The sequence below is a fragment of the Zea mays genome, chromosome 9 (genome assembly GCF_902167145.1).
Source record: "Zea mays cultivar B73 chromosome 9, Zm-B73-REFERENCE-NAM-5.0, whole genome shotgun sequence".
In the NCBI taxonomy this organism is placed as follows: Eukaryota; Viridiplantae; Streptophyta; class Magnoliopsida; order Poales; family Poaceae; genus Zea; species Zea mays.
Window position 1 is genome coordinate 150529546 of NC_050104.1, and position 16743 is coordinate 150546288.

At 50.5% G+C, this 16743-nt stretch overlaps 2 protein-coding genes across 3 annotated transcripts; both read right to left on the reverse strand.

The window, feature by feature from the left end:
• Positions 1–1330: 1330 nt before the first annotated feature.
• On the reverse strand, positions 1331–3373 carry LOC100273856 (Pentatricopeptide repeat-containing protein). The gene has a single exon (NM_001148253.1). It carries the CDS (start codon positions 3355–3357, stop codon positions 1450–1452), a length of 1908 nt encoding a protein of 635 aa, NP_001141725.1. The 5' UTR covers positions 3358–3373; the 3' UTR covers positions 1331–1449.
• A 976-nt stretch (positions 3374–4349) lies between these two features.
• LOC100273042 (LisH and RanBPM domains containing protein) lies at positions 4350–16461 on the reverse strand. 2 transcript variants are annotated; one of them, NM_001147491.1, is made up of 5 exons: positions 15996–16385; positions 15809–15915; positions 6301–6432; positions 6020–6176; positions 4388–4797 (listed from the first exon to the last, which is right to left on the reverse strand). In NM_001147491.1, exons 1-5 carry the CDS (start codon positions 16213–16215, stop codon positions 4676–4678), a joined length of 738 nt encoding a protein of 245 aa, NP_001140963.1. In that variant the 5' UTR covers positions 16216–16385; the 3' UTR covers positions 4388–4675. The 2 variants fall into 2 exon arrangements, with proteins under 2 accessions (XP_023156727.1, NP_001140963.1); XM_023300959.2 differs by lacking the exon at positions 6301–6432 and having other exon boundaries at positions 4350–4797; positions 15996–16461.
• Between the last annotated feature and the right edge of the window lie 282 nt (positions 16462–16743).

A 16743-nucleotide genomic window follows, 5' to 3' on the forward strand; every position in this document is an offset into this window, starting at 1 on the left:
AGTGTGATATATCCTATGTGTTCTATGGTACGTGACGACCCAAATAATCTAGCTATAGCTGACATGTGATTTAATTTGACATCGAGTCGACTGAGAACATATCTAGTACACATGGAAGTTTAGTGCACATGGTGCACATATTAAATTATCACCACCCATCTTAAATCTAACGTCTCTATTTGTTTGATATATTTTGCTAAGAACACCCTCCGACGTGATGAGGTCTAGTGGTGGAAGTTGTTATTTGTAAATTGCAATAATCAACCAGAGACGTTAGATCTAAAATGGATAATGATGATTTAATATGTACACCATGTGCACTAAGCTTTTATGTGTACCAGATATGTTCTCCGAGTCGACTTAGCAAATCAGGCACCGAGAAATTGTCTTGCGTGTTCGCACATACCCGCCTTCCCTGGGTGGAATCATGCTGGAATATTTTTTTTCACACGAAACAACGAACCGGTGCTTGCTTATTTGCCCAAAGCAAGGAATCCGAGGACTTGTTCATGCGTCCGCTAGCTCCAACCGACCAGTCGACCACGTACACGCCGCTTCAACTTTTCTAGATTATCTTTAGGTATTGACGGCGCTGAGTGTTTTGGAATCAAGGAGTTGTGGTTCGATCTTGCCTCTCGGATGTAAAAATGGGCACACGTTGCGCCCTTGTTACTGATCTCTATGGGCATTTCTTAGTACGCCTGTGTAGTGGCAACAATAAGTTCTAAATTTTACACTACAAAATTAGATTGAATCAGATTAGAATTAAATTCTAATTCTATTTATTTTTAAACTAAAATTAATTAAAGGCTTAAATGAATCATAAATATTTGAATTGTGACCCATTACCTACCTGAATCTGAATGTGAATGGACAAATGGCTCCGTCCAGATACAGTACCTACATTCTTTCGTAGTAATACACCATACCATACGTGGATGGATCCAAGTAAAAACATTGCAAAGCAGGCTTTCTCTGCCAAACATAAAACCACGAATTACATGATCTGTTACTAGCAAAGAGCAGCAAAAAGAAAGATATTGACTTTGGCAATTAGGCCGACTCCAGCAGATTATCCAAAGTTTACCCATATACATTGTTCTCAGAGTGAAGTTTGAATATAGGTATGAGGATAGATAAACTGTTAGAGATAGTCTTAGCAAACAGATGGGATGTGCAAGGTTTAGTAAAGCCTACATCAATGTCGATTTGCGTAACAGATATTCGTCAGGTTGCGAGTCTGTCGCCTTTCTTTAGCATTTGACAAAAGAAACACTTGCAGAAATTGCAGAAGGAAAGGTTCAAGTGCCATTTTGTTGCAATTTGCATAGGTGCAGCAAAAAAGTTAAATTCCCAGATAATGCCACAATATCAGTACTTCCGTACATTGACCTTAGTCATTTCCAGTCTTAAAAAGTCAAAACAATTTTCTTGTATATTCAGCACAGATCACCAATAATCCCTGCAAGAACAACTCCCGTTCTTGAAGTGATGGAACCTATTAGAGTCCCTGACAATGATCTCTCTTTGCACAATCTTTGATATTAACTTAATAGTGGTATGACAGTCCCCACAAATGCGCAGATTCTTGAAAACCTTGATAGGAGAACCCTTCGGAGTGGCAATGATTCCAAATGCAACAGCAAGCCGCTCGCTGTGATAACCAATGTCCTGCTGCTTCTGCTCGTCTTCTACATCATGGAGAACAAATCCGGTGTCTGCCACATACCCTTCTTCCCTCATTTTCACATACAGCTTCTTCAGAAGCGCATATATTTCTTCAGCTTGAGGATGCGACTTATCCCCAACCAGAAACACATGCACTCTTGTCCCAACTTCAATCCAACTTGAGGCTGGCATTTTAGTTATGCCCCTTAATTCCATGGTCCGTCTCATATTCTCAACTTCATCAAACAAACCAACGGATGCATAAATATTGGCTAGAGTAACATATGTTGCTGGATTTTCAGGTTCAATTTCAAACAGTGCTTCTGCTGCCCACCATGCAAGCCGCACATTCTTATGAATACGGCAGCCACCAAGCAAGGACGCCCATAGGAACTTGTTAGGCTTTACAGGCATTGTGTTGATCATATCTTCTGCTCGCTCAAACAGGCCTGACCGGCTGAGGAGATCAATTACACAAGCATAATGATCAGCAGTGTGCTCAATACCATATTTGTCCTTTATCGAATGGAAGATGCCCAGACCTTTATCGACCAGGCCAGCATGAGCACATGCAGATAGAACGCCAACGAAGGTGACATGATCAGGCCTGAATCCAGAGCTCAATAACATGTCGAAGCAATGCAATGCCTCATCTGGCTGCCCATTCTGCGCATAGCCAGAGATCATGGCCGTCCACGACACCAAGTCCGGCTTTGGCATCCCCCTAAAGACACGCATTGCAGTTCCCATGTCCCCGTACTTGGAGTACATGTGCACAAGCGCACTCCCTGCAAAGCATGAGTCCCCTGTCCTGCTCTTTGCCATTCGACCATGCACCTGCTTCCCGAGCTTCTCGGAGGTGAATTCTGCGCAAGCACGCAGTACCCCGGCGTATGTGAACTCATTGGGTAGAATGCCACTCCTCATCATGCGCACAAACAGCCTGAAGCCTTCGCCATCGCGCCCGGCATCAAAATACCTGTCCAGCATGGCCGTCCAAGACACGACGTCCCGAACAGGCATCCTATCGAACACGCTCCTCGCGTCGTCCAGGCGCCCGAACTTGGCGTACATGTCTGCGAGAGCGCTCCAGACGACGGCATCCGCGTCGATCCCTCGCCTGACCACGTGGCAGTGCAGCTCCCTCCCCGCGCGCGCGCACCGGGCGGCCGTGGCCGCGGCGAGCGCGCTGGACGCGGTGAACTCGTTGTCCGCGCCGGAGCCCCCCGGCTCCCGCAGCATCCGGCGGTAGATCGCGAGCGCGGCGCGAGGCTGGCCGTGGCGCACGTGGGCGGAGACGATGGCGGACCAAGAGAAGTGGTCCCTCCGAGGCATTCGGTCGAACAGCGCGCGCGCGGAGGCGAGGCCGCGTGGGGATCGGCCGAGCGCTGCGACGAGGGTGTTGTAGGAGCATACATCGGTGCTTGGGAGAGAAGAGAGGAGGGCGAGCGCGTCCGGGAGAGTGGCCGGGTGGGAGGAGAGGAGATGGAGGATGCGGTTGGACAGGAGAGTGGAGGGCGGCCGGAGCGAGGCGACGGCCGCGGCAATCGCGCGAGCGGCGGGGGCGTGGGAGGCGTCGGCGCGTAGGAGCGATAGGAGGCGGTCGATGGCGTCGTGGAGCTGGGACGCCGTGGTTAAGGACACCGAGAAGGAAGGGGGCTTCATGCGGATAGCGGCTCGCGACGGCATGCCAGCATGGCTGCTGTGGTCCGTCAAAGTGTATGAGACATTGAGAGTACCCAAAGACTACCCAACGAGTACTGATTGCGGCACGGTCAGGCTTTGTACTGTTTGGTTCATTTTTTTTCTAACCTTTTTTTTTTGAAAATCTGGCTATAGAGAGAATTTGGCTGTGGGAAGAATCTGAGTATCATTACGATTACGTGTGGAAGAAGATAAAGTTGTTCATAGGGCTCAGGATCTAGAAAGTAACGGATTCCTACTATTACAACGACTCAACCGATTATGTATTTATGTTGATTTTGGATGGTTTTTGCCCTAACGAATTTTATAGAAGCTGGCTGAAAAGCTGAGCCTTTGACAGTCCGCAGCAGCTTTTGGTGGCCAGAAGCTGCTAGAAGCCAAAACATACAGGCCCTTTGTTCCTTTACACCAATCCAGATCTGAATTATCCCAGATTAGAATTAAATCTATGTCACAATCCATGCCCTAAAATAGAAAATAGTCCAAGACTACTTAAATTTTTTTATTCAATTAAGCCTATTATAGAATATAACCCAAGAGTTTAGAATTTTTTTAAACTATGGAAGACATGGATTCTATCCCTAACTCATTAGATATGGAATAAATCCATAAAGATATTACACAAGTTACATTAGAATCTATGGATCAAAAGAATAACTAACTTTGAGAGACACATGAATTAGTTTATGGATTTAATTCAGAATGGATTAGGTGAGGTATGGATTCACCTAATCCATACCAGATTAAATCTATGGTGGGATTTTATTCTATGTAATTGAACTAGATTAAATCTATGGTGAGATTTTATCCCATGTAACCGAACAGGCCGAACAGGCCTTGTATGGTTTGATGACCGGCGAGGACAAGGAAGGTTTAACAAGGAAAGCTGTTAAGGCGGAACAAGGCTTCTAAAAATCTGTAGCCGCTAATTGGTTCTGACATTGAAAAAAAATGAGCTTCTTTGCACAGTTGCATCAAACTGACAGTAGGACCGTGAATTCAAGGCCCAAAGCATGACTGAAACAATTTGCGTGTTGCAAGTACCACAGGTTTGAAACGAATATATGTCCATGAAAAAAATCCAACATTTCACTAACTTAAAAAGGTTTCAAACATGTCTTCTACATCATGTACAGGTAGAACACAGGTGATGTTTTCGGATCAATTGCTTGCATTGATCTTAAACACTAGTGCAAGGGGTGAACTCAATCGCTGCAGACGATGATCTATTGACAGATCCGGGGCAACCACGTGTAGGCACCAGGCAGGCTTGGTGCATACCCTCAGTTCCTTCACAGCAGATTCATATCGATGGATCTTCCAGCGCGGCAGTGGTGAAATCGTTGATTCGAGGATAAGCCGCCTTTTCGTCCAGTTGATTTTGGGTCCATTTCAACATCTTTAACAAGCTTGGAAGCTTCGGATCTGCCGATGTGGGGAAAAGGAATATACAGAGGAGCTTCAGTAAATACGGCAAGTGGCAACAAATCCGAAGGGCTCACTCTGTTCTTTTTTATTTATCACGGTTTTGTTTAAAAATGAACTAGACGACGACAAATATTTGAGAACGGAGGTAGTATCAGTTTTAGATTCCAAACAAATAAGACAAACATGAATATGATTACGTCATATGGTATTGAATTATAGCATGACCTGAATAACTTCGGTCCTAAAAAATAAATTTAAATGTTTGAGCATTGAACATTGTACACACATATCATAAATTCTTTAAAACATTCCAGTACATATCAATTTAATTAACACTTAATAAGCACAAAAGACAAAAGAAAAGACCCTACATTTTTAACTATCTGAACCTGTTGGTCAGTCGCTGACTGTGTCAAGCCGAAGTCATATCTTATCACCACTGTACAGGATTCCGGTCCACAATACTGATATTTATAAAATTCCTCATTCATTTCTTCTCCGGTGACAGAATCACAGAAACTAATACAGTCGGCTATAATCTACTCCCTCACTCCGAAATGTACCTCATTTTAGCTTTCTCATAAGTCAGACTTCTCTAAATTTGACCAAAATTATAGAAAATTGCACTAATAACATCTACAACATCAATTGATTTCATTTAATACATCATGCATATGATTTAGAACAAATATAAAACAACCTAATTTAGGACAGGGGGGCTATTTCAAAACCTTGAAATTGTTAAATAGAAACTTAATAATTTGATAAATTCAATGTCAAATGTTTCAAGGGGTATAAAATGAGAACATATATGACCAGGTTTCAGTTTTTCCACCCCCTTTCTTCTCAATTATTAAGATAGAATGATCCCAGCCTCGCTTTCCTTTAACCAAATATAACTTTAACTGCTTTAAATAGCAAAATACTTAGGGCATGTTTGGATCCCAAGAGCTAAAGCAAAAGTGACTAAAGTTTAGTCACTTAGTAGCTAAAGATCCAAACAGGAAGAGTTAAATGTGACTAAAATGGTAAAAAAGTATCAATTTAGTCACTTCTCTTCCAGTTTGGATCTTTAGTTCCTAAGTGACTAAACTTCAGTTACTTTTGCTTTAGTTCCTGTGATCCAAACAGGCCCTTAATGAATAGACATTTACAGATGAAAGGATTTGATGTAAATCTGCTAAATTAAATCGTGAACTAAACAGTAGATGTTACTAACCTTTCTCATGGCTTTGGCTTGTAAGAATAGCAGCATTAACTTCACTTGCAGTCTTCAAACGTTGAGAAACATCCAATAGTTCCCCATAAGGGCAATTTTTTACATCTTCAAAAACCAGTAGTGCTACAGTTTTTTCTATTTCCTCGAGAAATGTTTGCTGCAAAAAAAAACAGACAGAAGAAGCACGTGTCTTTAAAGCGGTTCAGTTGCATGTCGAATAAATTACATCTGAATCCTGAAACTAAAATGAAGTGTAAAGGTGAATCTAGAAAAATAAATACATTTTCTTCGCCTCTCGGTGCAAGTTCTTCTTGAGCGAACTCCAAAGCTTCATTTATTTTTCCCACGCGAATCAACTCTATTAGTTTCTGTTGCTGGAGATGAAAGTATAGTTGGGGATTCGTGTCCAAAATCTGCATACATTCACCCAAGTCAGCATAACGATTAAGGAGACATGATGTCAAGGACCTGGAATCCCTGACTCGCCGGACCTCGGCTACGTAGCTCGTAGCCGTCGGCCGTCTTCTCCGGTCGGGGTTATGCCCCCCTAACCGCAGGCTTAAGAGGCTAGAGGTAGAAGAAGGATAAATTCTTTTCTCCCCCTGTAATCGTGCTGCATACATGAATATATGGCCGGTGGCCAATTACAAATGGAGCAAGTCTCCTTGATTCTCTCTAGCCTGATAGACTGCTTCTTTCCTAATCTTAGCCATCTTCCCTAATCTTAGCCACTTGCTATCTGTGGCTGATTTGCAGCATGCGCTGCTGCCCGCTCTGTGGCCGCGCGCACGACTGCTCGCCGGACATCACGCGCGCGCCTGCGCCTAGTGAACGTTTTACCGTACATGACATCTCTCCCGGCCTCGAAAACCAGCTCGTCCTCGAGCTGGAACTGCGGAAAGCTGGCCGTGAAGTCTTCAAGTTCCTCCCATGTTGCTGCCGTCGCTGGTTCACCCTGCCACTGGACCAGGACTTGTTTAACGCCGCGAGCTAGGCGGCCAGCCAAGACACGTGCAGGTGCAGACACGGTGGCGCCGTTGAGCGTGGCCGGCAGCACCGGAGGTTCGGATGGTGGCGCCCCCACAAACTTCCTGAGGACCCCCACGTGGAAGACGTCGTGGAGTCTGGCGCCGGCCGGGAGCTGTAGGCGGACGGCCACGTCGTTGATGACTTCCTCGACGCGGTAGGGCCCGACATAGCGCGGCTTGAGCTTGCCCGCTGCCGAGCGTGGCAGTGTCGCGGACGGCCGCTGCCGTAAGCGAAGAAGGGCCCAGTCGCCCACCTGGTAGATGACTCTCCTGTGGTGCTGATCGTAGGCGCGGCGCTGGGACTCTTGAGCCTGGTGGAGACGGTAGCGGACGTCGTCGAGGAAGGCAGCGCGCTCCTCCATCTCTTGCGCCACCGCGGGAGCGCGCGCATCGCCCGGCTCATAGGACCGGATGGTTGGCGGGTCGCGGCCGTACACCACCCGGAATGGCGTGTCGCGGAGTGATGACTGGAAGGCAGTGTTGTAGGTGTACTCCGCCCACGGAAGCCACCTGAGCCACTGTCGAGGGCGGTCGCCGGTGAAGCAGCGAAGGTACATGGCGATGACGCGGTTGGCTGCCTCCGACTGGCCGTCTGTCTGGGGGTGGAAGGCGGAGGACATGAAGAGCTTGGTGCCCGTGAGCTCCATCAGTTCGGTCCAGAAGGCCGAAGTGAACACGGGGTCACGGTCCGAGACGATGGACTGCGGAACGCCGTGCAGCCGCACCACTTCGGCGAAGAACGCCTGCGCCACCGATTCCGCCGTGTACGGGTGCGCCAGCGGGATGAAATGGCAGTACTTGCTGAAGCGGTCGACGACGGTGAGGATGACCGTCTTGCCTTGGGCGCTGGGCAGCGCCTCGATGAAATCGATGCCGATGTCCGCCCACACCGCCGAGGGGATCGGCAATGGCTGTAGAAGACCGGCCGGCCGCAAGTGATCAGACTTGTACTTTTGGCACGTGCCGCACGCCTTGACGAAATCCTGCACAACACGACGCATGTTTGGAAAATGGAAGTCGCGCTTCAGCCGGTGTAGTGTGCGGAGGACGCCTTCGTGGCCATCGTCGTGGATGGCAGCCACTATTTCCTGCAGAAGAGGGGACGACGCCGGAATGTAGAGGCGCCCATGCATGGCGACCATCCCGCCCATGATGGACCACGGCGTCGTACGTGTGCCCGCGCGAATATCCTCGCAGATGGCGACGAGGGCCGGGTCCGTAGCTTGGGCTTGGCGTAGCCGTGCGATGAAGTCGAAGCGGGGTGCGGATATAGCCATCAGCGCGCCCTCCTCGGTGTCCTTTCTGGACAGGGCGTCGGCGACGGTGTTCGTGGCACCTGAGCGGTATTCCACCTCGAAGTCGAAGCCCAGGAGCTTCCCCACCCAATGGTGTTGAGGGATGGTGGCCAGCCGCTGGTCGAGGAGGTACTTGAGACTGAAATGGTCAGTCTTGACGGTGAAGTGTCGGCCCCACAAGTATGGCCGCCAATGGCGAACGGCCTGGACTAAGCCGATGAGTTCGCGCTCATAGGCGGCGAGGGCGCGATGCCGGGGGGCGATTGGCCGGCTGAAGAACGCGACCGGGTGTCCCTCCTGGACAAGCACCCCGCCGAACCCTGTGGAGGACGCGTCGCACTCCACCACGAACGGCTTGCTGAAGTCCGGCATGGCGAGCACCGGGGCGGAGGACACGGCTGCCTTGAGTGCTGCGAACGCTGCCATAGCCGCGTCGTCCCAGACGAAGCCATCCTTCTTGAGGAGGGCCGTCAACGGGGCAGCCACGGTGCCGTAGTTGTGGACGAAGCGGCGGTAGTACCCGGCGAGGCCGAGGAAGCCGCGAACTGCCCGGACCGAGCGAGGTGGCGGCCAGTCGCGGATGGCAGCCACCTTGGCCGGATCCATTGCCACCCCGGCTGCCGAGATGATGTGGCCGAGGTAGGAGACGGCCGGCGCGCCGAAAGAGCACTTCGAGCGCTTGACGAAGAGCTGGTGGCGCTGCAGCTCGTCGAGAACCGCACGGAGATGGCGGAGGTGATCGGCCCAGGTCTTGCTATAAATTAGAATGTCGTCAAAAAATACCAGGACGAAACGGCGGAGGAACGGTCGGAGCACGTCGTTCATCAGCGCCTGGAACGTAGCGGGGGCGTTGCAGAGCCCGAACGCCATCACGAGGAACTCGTACAGTCCATCGTGCGTGCGGAAGGCGGTCTTGTGCACATCCTCCGGTCGCATCCGCACCTGGTGGTAGCCGGACCGAAGGTCGAGCTTGGTGAAGAACTTGGCGCCGTGGAGCTCGTCGAGCAGCTCCTCTACCACCGGGATTGGGAATGCGTCTTTGATGGTGAGTGCGTTCAGGGCTCTGTAGTCGACGCAGAAACGCCAGGAGCCATCGGGCTTCTTGACCAAGAGGACTGGTGATGAAAACGGGGAGTCGCTGCGGCGCACGATCCCTTGCTCGATCATCGCGGCGCACTGACGCTCCAGCTCGTCCTTGTGGGCAGCCGGGTAGCGGTACGGGCGGACAGCCACCGGCGGCGCGTCGGGCTTGAGGAGGATGCGATGGTCGTGGGCGCGCTTGGGAGGTAAGCCCGAAGGGGCGGCGAAGAGCCCCCCAAACGAGTCCAGGAGAGCCTCCATTAGCGCATCCCCCCCTGTCATGGTGCGCACCGCCGGTTGCGCTGCGCGTGGGATGCCCGTCCAGGAGACCGAGCGCCCTGGGCGCTGGAACGTCATGCGGCGGGTGGCGAGGTCCCACACGAGCGGTCCCAGGGCCCCTAGCCAGCGTGTGCCGAGGACGACGTCGTACCCGGCCAACGGCATGACGAAGAGATCGGCCGGGTATGGTGCGCCCTCGACGAGGAGCGGCGCGTTGCGAAGGACGCCGGCACAGGAGATCCGCTCGCCGTTGGCCACCATGGCCGTGAGGCGTGGACGGCGCTGGATGGGGAGGCCCGACTGGTGTGCTGCCGTCGCGGAGATGAAGTTGTGTGTACTGCCCGAGTCGAGCAGCGCCACCAGGGAGGCCGGACCGAGGGTGACCGCGATCTGCATGGTGTCAGCCGGCGCAACCCCGGCCACCGCCTGCAGGGAGAAGAGCGGGGCGTTGGGCTCGGTCGCGCCTGTGTCCGTGTCGTCCCCGGTGTCATCGATCTCCACCCCATCCACAAAAAAGAGACGCCTGCAAAAACGATTGTGGCCCCGAGAATACTTCTTGTTGCAATTAAAACATAAGCCTTGCCGACGACGATCCGCCATCTCCTCGGGTGACAGGCGGCGAGAGCCCTCGCCTCGTGCTTGGGCCGCACCCACCGGCGGCGCTGGCAGGGCCAAGTGAGGTGGTGGCGCCGGCAGCGTCGGAGCGGCTGGTCGTGGAGGGGGCGCCGGCAGAAGACCGCGCGCTGCCGGCCTTGTCGCCGCCTGGACGCGAGCGATCTCCAGCTGTTCCACCTCCCGCGCCAGGCTCATCGCGGCGCTGAGAGTGTCGGGGTGGAAGATCCGCACCGAGTGGCTGAGCGGCGGCAGCAACCCCCCCGTGTAGAGCTGGACGCGCTGCGCCTCCTCCATTGGACCGGCGTGGGGTAGGAGTTCCTGGAAACGGTTGGAGTACTCTTCGACCGAGCCGGTGCGGCGGCACTCGGTGAGCTCGAAGAAAGGCGCGGACCGGCTGTTCGGCCCGAAGCGCAGGTTGAGCTGCTCCTTGAACCGGCGCCATGACGGGGTGCCGTCATCTTCTTGCAGCTGAATGTACCAGTGTTGCGCGATGCCCTCGAGATTGTATGAGGCCATCCACACTTGCTCCTCCGGCGAGGAACAATGGTGGCGAAAATATGACTCACACTTGTTGATGAAGAGGAGAGGATCGGTTTTGCCATCAAACCGAGGGAAGTCCCATTTCTGGAATTTCGGCGGGCGGTCGGCGTCGCGCGGGCGTTGATGCATGGCGCCGCCGGAGGACGACGACGCGGACTTCTCCTTCAGGCCGGAGATGTCGGCCTGCATCGCCTTCATCATCTCCACTACGTCGGCAAGGGTGTACTCAGACATGGCGCTGGAGGCAGAGGAACGGGTGGGTGATGGAGGTGGTGTGTGGCTGGTGGGGGGTTCGGTGGACTGGGAATTGCTGGACGAAGATCGCCGGACTCGTGATACCAAGCTGTCAAGGACCTGGAATCCCTGACTCGCCGGACCTCGGCTACGTAGCTCGTAGCCGTCGGCCGTCTTCTCCGGTCGGGGTTATGCCCCCCTAACCGCAGGCTTAAGAGGCTAGAGGTAGAAGAAGGATAAATTCTTTTCTCCCCCTGTAATCGTGCTGCATACATGAATATATGGCCGGTGGCCAATTACAAATGGAGCAAGTCTCCTTGATTCTCTCTAGCCTGATAGACTGCTTCTTTCCTAATCTTAGCCATCTTCCCTAATCTTAGCCACTTGCTATCTGTGGCTGATTTGCAGCATGCGCTGCTGCCCGCTCTGTGGCCGCGCGCACGACTGCTCGCCGGACATCACGCGCGCGCCTGCGCCTAGTGAACGTTTTACCGTACATGACACATGATTTAACAAATGCTTCCTTTACAAAATTACTCCAAGAAGAACAAAAACAAATACACACGCTTCTAATCTATATCTATTACCTAATATTGGAGTACCTATTGCCTAATATTGAAGTACGATAATTTCTTTCTTTGGTCCATTGTCTCACTCCCACCCCTTATTTGGTCCATCACTTGGTCTGTCGTCCCTCACTTGACCACACTTCTTTTATCCATTGGTCCATCATCCCTCACTCCCACCCTTCTCACTTTTACCAATCACAAACCTCAGCCCGTCATCCCCATTGCTCCCACCCTTCCCGCTTTCACGGGTGGCAAATGTAGACCTAAGAGGCCAAGACCCAGAGCGTACCCCTTACTCCCACCCTTCTCGCTTTCACGGATGTCAAATGTAAACCAAGGAGTCCAAGGCCCTAGGCCCAGCCAAGGTAGAGTCTATGTCTATCCTTCTCCAATATTGCGTCGGTCATAGTCTAGAGCTACAAAACCTTCCCTGGCGCTGCACACTCATGTCATGGCCCGGCTAGCCAAACTCAAGTGTACCATGACTCAGCATGGCTCGACGTGTCATGGGGCGGCAGCCGAGGGCATGGAGGCCCATAGGGATAGGCTCAGGGTTAGGATTAGTGGATAAAGATTATATTAGATAAGATTGATTTAGTTACTTGGGATTAGATTAGATAAGATTTAGTTAGTTACTTGGGAGCCAAGTCTTCCTATCTATATAAGGATGGATGTACCTCCTTAAGAGGGAAAACAAAGAAGAAGAATTAGTTCCAGATCTCTCTAATACTCTAGTCCCCCCCAAGCCGACTCTGCTCGGCTTTCTTCCCCTTATGAATTAAGATTCATAACATCTGGTATCATGAGTCAGGGATCCTTTCCCATGACTTCTGTTGCGGACGATGTATGCACCTGGCGTGAGGAGCTCGCTCTTGCCAGGGCGGATCTGGAGCAGGTCTGATCTGCTATCCACCAACTTCGTGATCTACTCGCGGCAAAGGTGGAGTCTCACCGCCGATCAATGGCAGCAAAGCGACTGCAGGAGGCTGCACGTGGCTTCCTGATGCGGCAAGTTGCGGCAGCAGCGCGGCTACAGGCAGCGGCTTGCCATCTTCAGGCTGTGGCACGCGGCTTCCTGGCGTGGCGTCAAGCGGCGGCGCGGCTTGCCATCTTCAGGCTGCAGCACGTGGCTTCCTGGAGCGGCGTCAAGCACGGCAAGCGGTGGCGCGACTGCAAGTTGCGGTCCGCCGTTGCCTAGCACAGCAACTTGCATCGATATTGCGCGTTGAACAACACGCGACACATGGGGCGGCAAGGCCTTCAACAGGGTGAATAGCAAGAACACATCAGATCCATAGCCATGTGAATAGCAAGAACACGTCTGGTTTGGTGGCGCTGTCTCCACTGAACTTGCAGCAGCTCAGGTTGTAGAACTGGTGAGATGCCACGTCTTGGCCTTTGCAGCCTGGGCAAGGTTGTTGCCATGGGATCCAGGGAGACCAACCTTGTCATATGTTAGGTTCTTTATTTTATTTGCAAATAAATTAAAGTTGAGATGTAAAAGGCTTCTAGTTAGGGTTGCACTTTCACGTGCATATCAAATTAGACAACAAGGTTGTTGCCATGCACCCCATTACAGCTCGAGGACAAACTGTCTTCGAAGGGTGGGGGAATGTCATGGGGCGGCAACCCAGGGCATGGAGGCCATAGGGATAGGCTCAGGGTTAGGATTAGTGGATAAAGATTAGATTAGATAAAATTGAGTTAGTTACTTGGGAGCCAAGTTTTCCTATCTATATAAGGATGGATGTACCTCCTTAAGAGGGAAAGCGATGAAGAAGAATTAGTCCCAGATCTATCTAATACTCTATCCCCCCCAAGCATGCTCTGTCCGGCTCTTCCCAGCGTTGTTTATCCCCTTATGAACTAGGATTCATAACATTTCGATATCAGATGTTATGAATCCTAATTCATAAGGGGATAAACAGCACCGGGAAGATAGTCGGGCGGAGTCGGCTTGGGGGGACTAGTGTATTAGAGAGATCTGAGATTAATTCTTCTTCATTACTTTCCCTCTTAAGAAGGTACATCCGCCCTTATATAGATAGGAAGACTTGGCTCCTAAGTAACTAAATCTTATCTAATCTAATCTATATCGACTAATCCTAACCCTGAGCCTATCCCTATGGGCCTCCATGCCTTGGGTTGCTGCCCCATGACACGGCGCATGCGGGCTTGTGGCTCGCCTTCCACCTTTCTCAACCTCACAACAAGTTAACAGAATAGGCACTCATTTAATTTGAACCAATCTCCTGACAGTTTCTCATGTGTGATTAATCCTTTATTGCACCTAGCATTTATCATGGGCAATGGCGGAGCTCGTTCAAAAATTTAGGTGTGGCGAACTTTGTTTTTGCCAAATGCAAAGCACATACGACTCTTGGCTTGGCAATCCCTCTACCTCTGCTTCAAGGTCCGCAGTACCTCCTCCATGTCCACACGGCAGCACCCAGCACCATTTCCCTCCTGTGCTAAGACCAGAATCCACAGTGCGACTCTGCTCCACCATTCCCATCTCCAGTCTCCACCGTCCCCAACCCACTACATAACCACAGTTTGCAGATACGTCGATTCACATGGCAATACTGCATAATATAGGATAGAGCAGCTAAGACCTGAGCAGAAGAGGTGGTGGCGTCCGACAGCCTGGGCGACAAGCCGTCCTGCAGCCATAGGGGGCTAGGGTTCCTCCTTCCTCACATAGTCACATGGCGGAGTCGACTCATCGCTCATCCCGTTGCCCGTGTGTGATCTTTATACTATTGAGTTTTTTCATGATCCAAATACTTGGCCTAACTCCTATATTGGCACAAGTATATGCTACTTATTAATTATTTCAGTTGTTTCTGGCGGTTACAAAGATGTTCAAAAGGAGAACCTGCTCAGAAGGAAACTTCAGCTCCTATTTAAACAATCAAGTATGGCAAAATGTGGCCAACTAATCTAAAGAGTAGAATAACCATAAGAACCAATGACCAAGTCAGAAACATGTTTTTGATACAACAAGAAGCTCCTGAATACTTCTCCAAACATGACAGGTCGTCAAATTAGATTGGGAATGGATTATATTCCTGTATTCTAGTATATCCAAGTTACCCACATTGCAAAACAGAGGGTTTATTTGGTGCAGCTGCAGATTCTTGAAAATCTTATTCTAGCTATGAAATAAGGGAAAGCTGTTGTGGGAAAGCTGAAAGCTGTTTGGTTGAAACACTTGTCAACTATAGATTCTGTAAGAGCATGATAACATTTCAACCTAGCAGAAGGGACGCCACCCTGGCCCCTCGGATGAGCTGATTCAACAGCGGGCCATCGCCGATAAGGGCACCCACTCCAGCGAGTGCATGACGCCCTACATGAGCAGCACGCACGGCGGCGGCAGCTAAAGCGATAGGTGTTGCATCATTGACTTCCATGGTGATGGAGCCTCCCCGTCACCAAACATCCAAGTGGGGGCTAGGGAGGTGCTGAAGGGTCAACTTTAAATGGGGACAGGTGGCATGGATGTTGGGTAATGAGCAACGCTGAAGGGCCAATGACAAGAGAAGCAATGGTTTATGGATGGCTGAGTCACGTTGCTGACCGCCAAAGTCAGGCACATGGAGGAGGAGGCAGCCCTAGCCGCCACTGGGAGGCGCTATTGGATGGAAGTCAAGCAATGAGTTGGGTGGGGGGACTCCAAACCGAAAAGAAAAACGATTCGATCCTATAAACAGTGGCAAGTGTATAGTATTTTGGAAATTTTCGGATAGTAGGAATCTAGAAAATCTAGGGTGGGAGAAGATTCTCGATTGAACTAGAGAAATCTATGGATTTTTAGGAATCTATTCTACTCTTGTACACATTTGGTTGGAGTTCCAGATTTTTTTACAGTGAATCCAGCATTCCGGCTTAGAAATCTGCTCCAAAGAACCCTGAGTGCTTCTCTTCTCTAGAAGGCCGTATTTATTTCAGACCTACAGGAGGATGGAAACCAAATCTGTACAGCCCATCAACCACAACATACTTCGAGATCTTCCACAACACAGTAAAATGCCTAAATGTGCATCTCTGCATACTTCGAGATCTTCCACAACACAGTAAAAATACATAAATGTGCATCTCAGCTGCTATTCGAACTAATTGCTAGGAACAAAGACAGAATCGAACCGTGGGGTTAAGGTCGTTGATTTTCTCGATCGCCTCCTGAACATTACCCGACTGTACTGCTCTCTTAACCTCCATTCGATCAGTGATGGTCGCTAGGTCAATCTCCGCTGCAGAAATAAAATCAGGAATTCGGACGAATTCCCAAGGAAGTTCAACAGCGGAAGAGAGAAAGAGAAGCGTGTAATACGCTGGGTGCCGGACTCGATGCGAAACTTGTCGGCGGCGTCGACGAAGCCCTCGGTGACGAGGAAGTTCATGACGAGGCGGTTCATGTCCTCCTTGCGGATCTTGACGTCGCGGAGCTTCAGCTCCCACTCGTCACGGGTCACAACCTTCTTCGAGGACGCCATGGAGGCCGGAGAGTCGATGGAATCCAGGTCGCGGAGTACGATGCGGGAGAGGAACATCAGATGCGTGGGCCGAGGGAGACGGAGCGGACTGCTGATCCGATCACACAGGCGCCATAAACCTGCAGCGACGGGCGGCAAGGTGGCGGGCTAGGCGTCGAGGTGACGGGCTAGGGTTTCGTCGCTGGGAGGGAACAGCCGGAGGATGGATTGAGGACTCGAGAGAAGCGAGGATGGGTGGTGGACGTCGGGAAACCCCGAGAGTCCGGAGAAGAGTAGTTGTTACTTGCAAGTTGCAACAGTATCCAACTGCATTAACTGCAGCAAACTAGAGATTTTAATAAGGTTTTCAAAGTTCATAATGATTATGGTGACATTTCTTATTTTCAATGCAATAGTCCAATGGAAGAGACGATTTTAAAAAAAATACTTTAATAAAATAAGAAACGACAAATAAAACTTAAAACAATTTTTCTAGACCTACGATTTTTTATCAAACCACGGAAAAGAACTATCTGTCATTCCATTTAAAGTAGAAAAAGAAATACATCAGATAGACAAAAGAATGTCCAACCCAAACACCACACA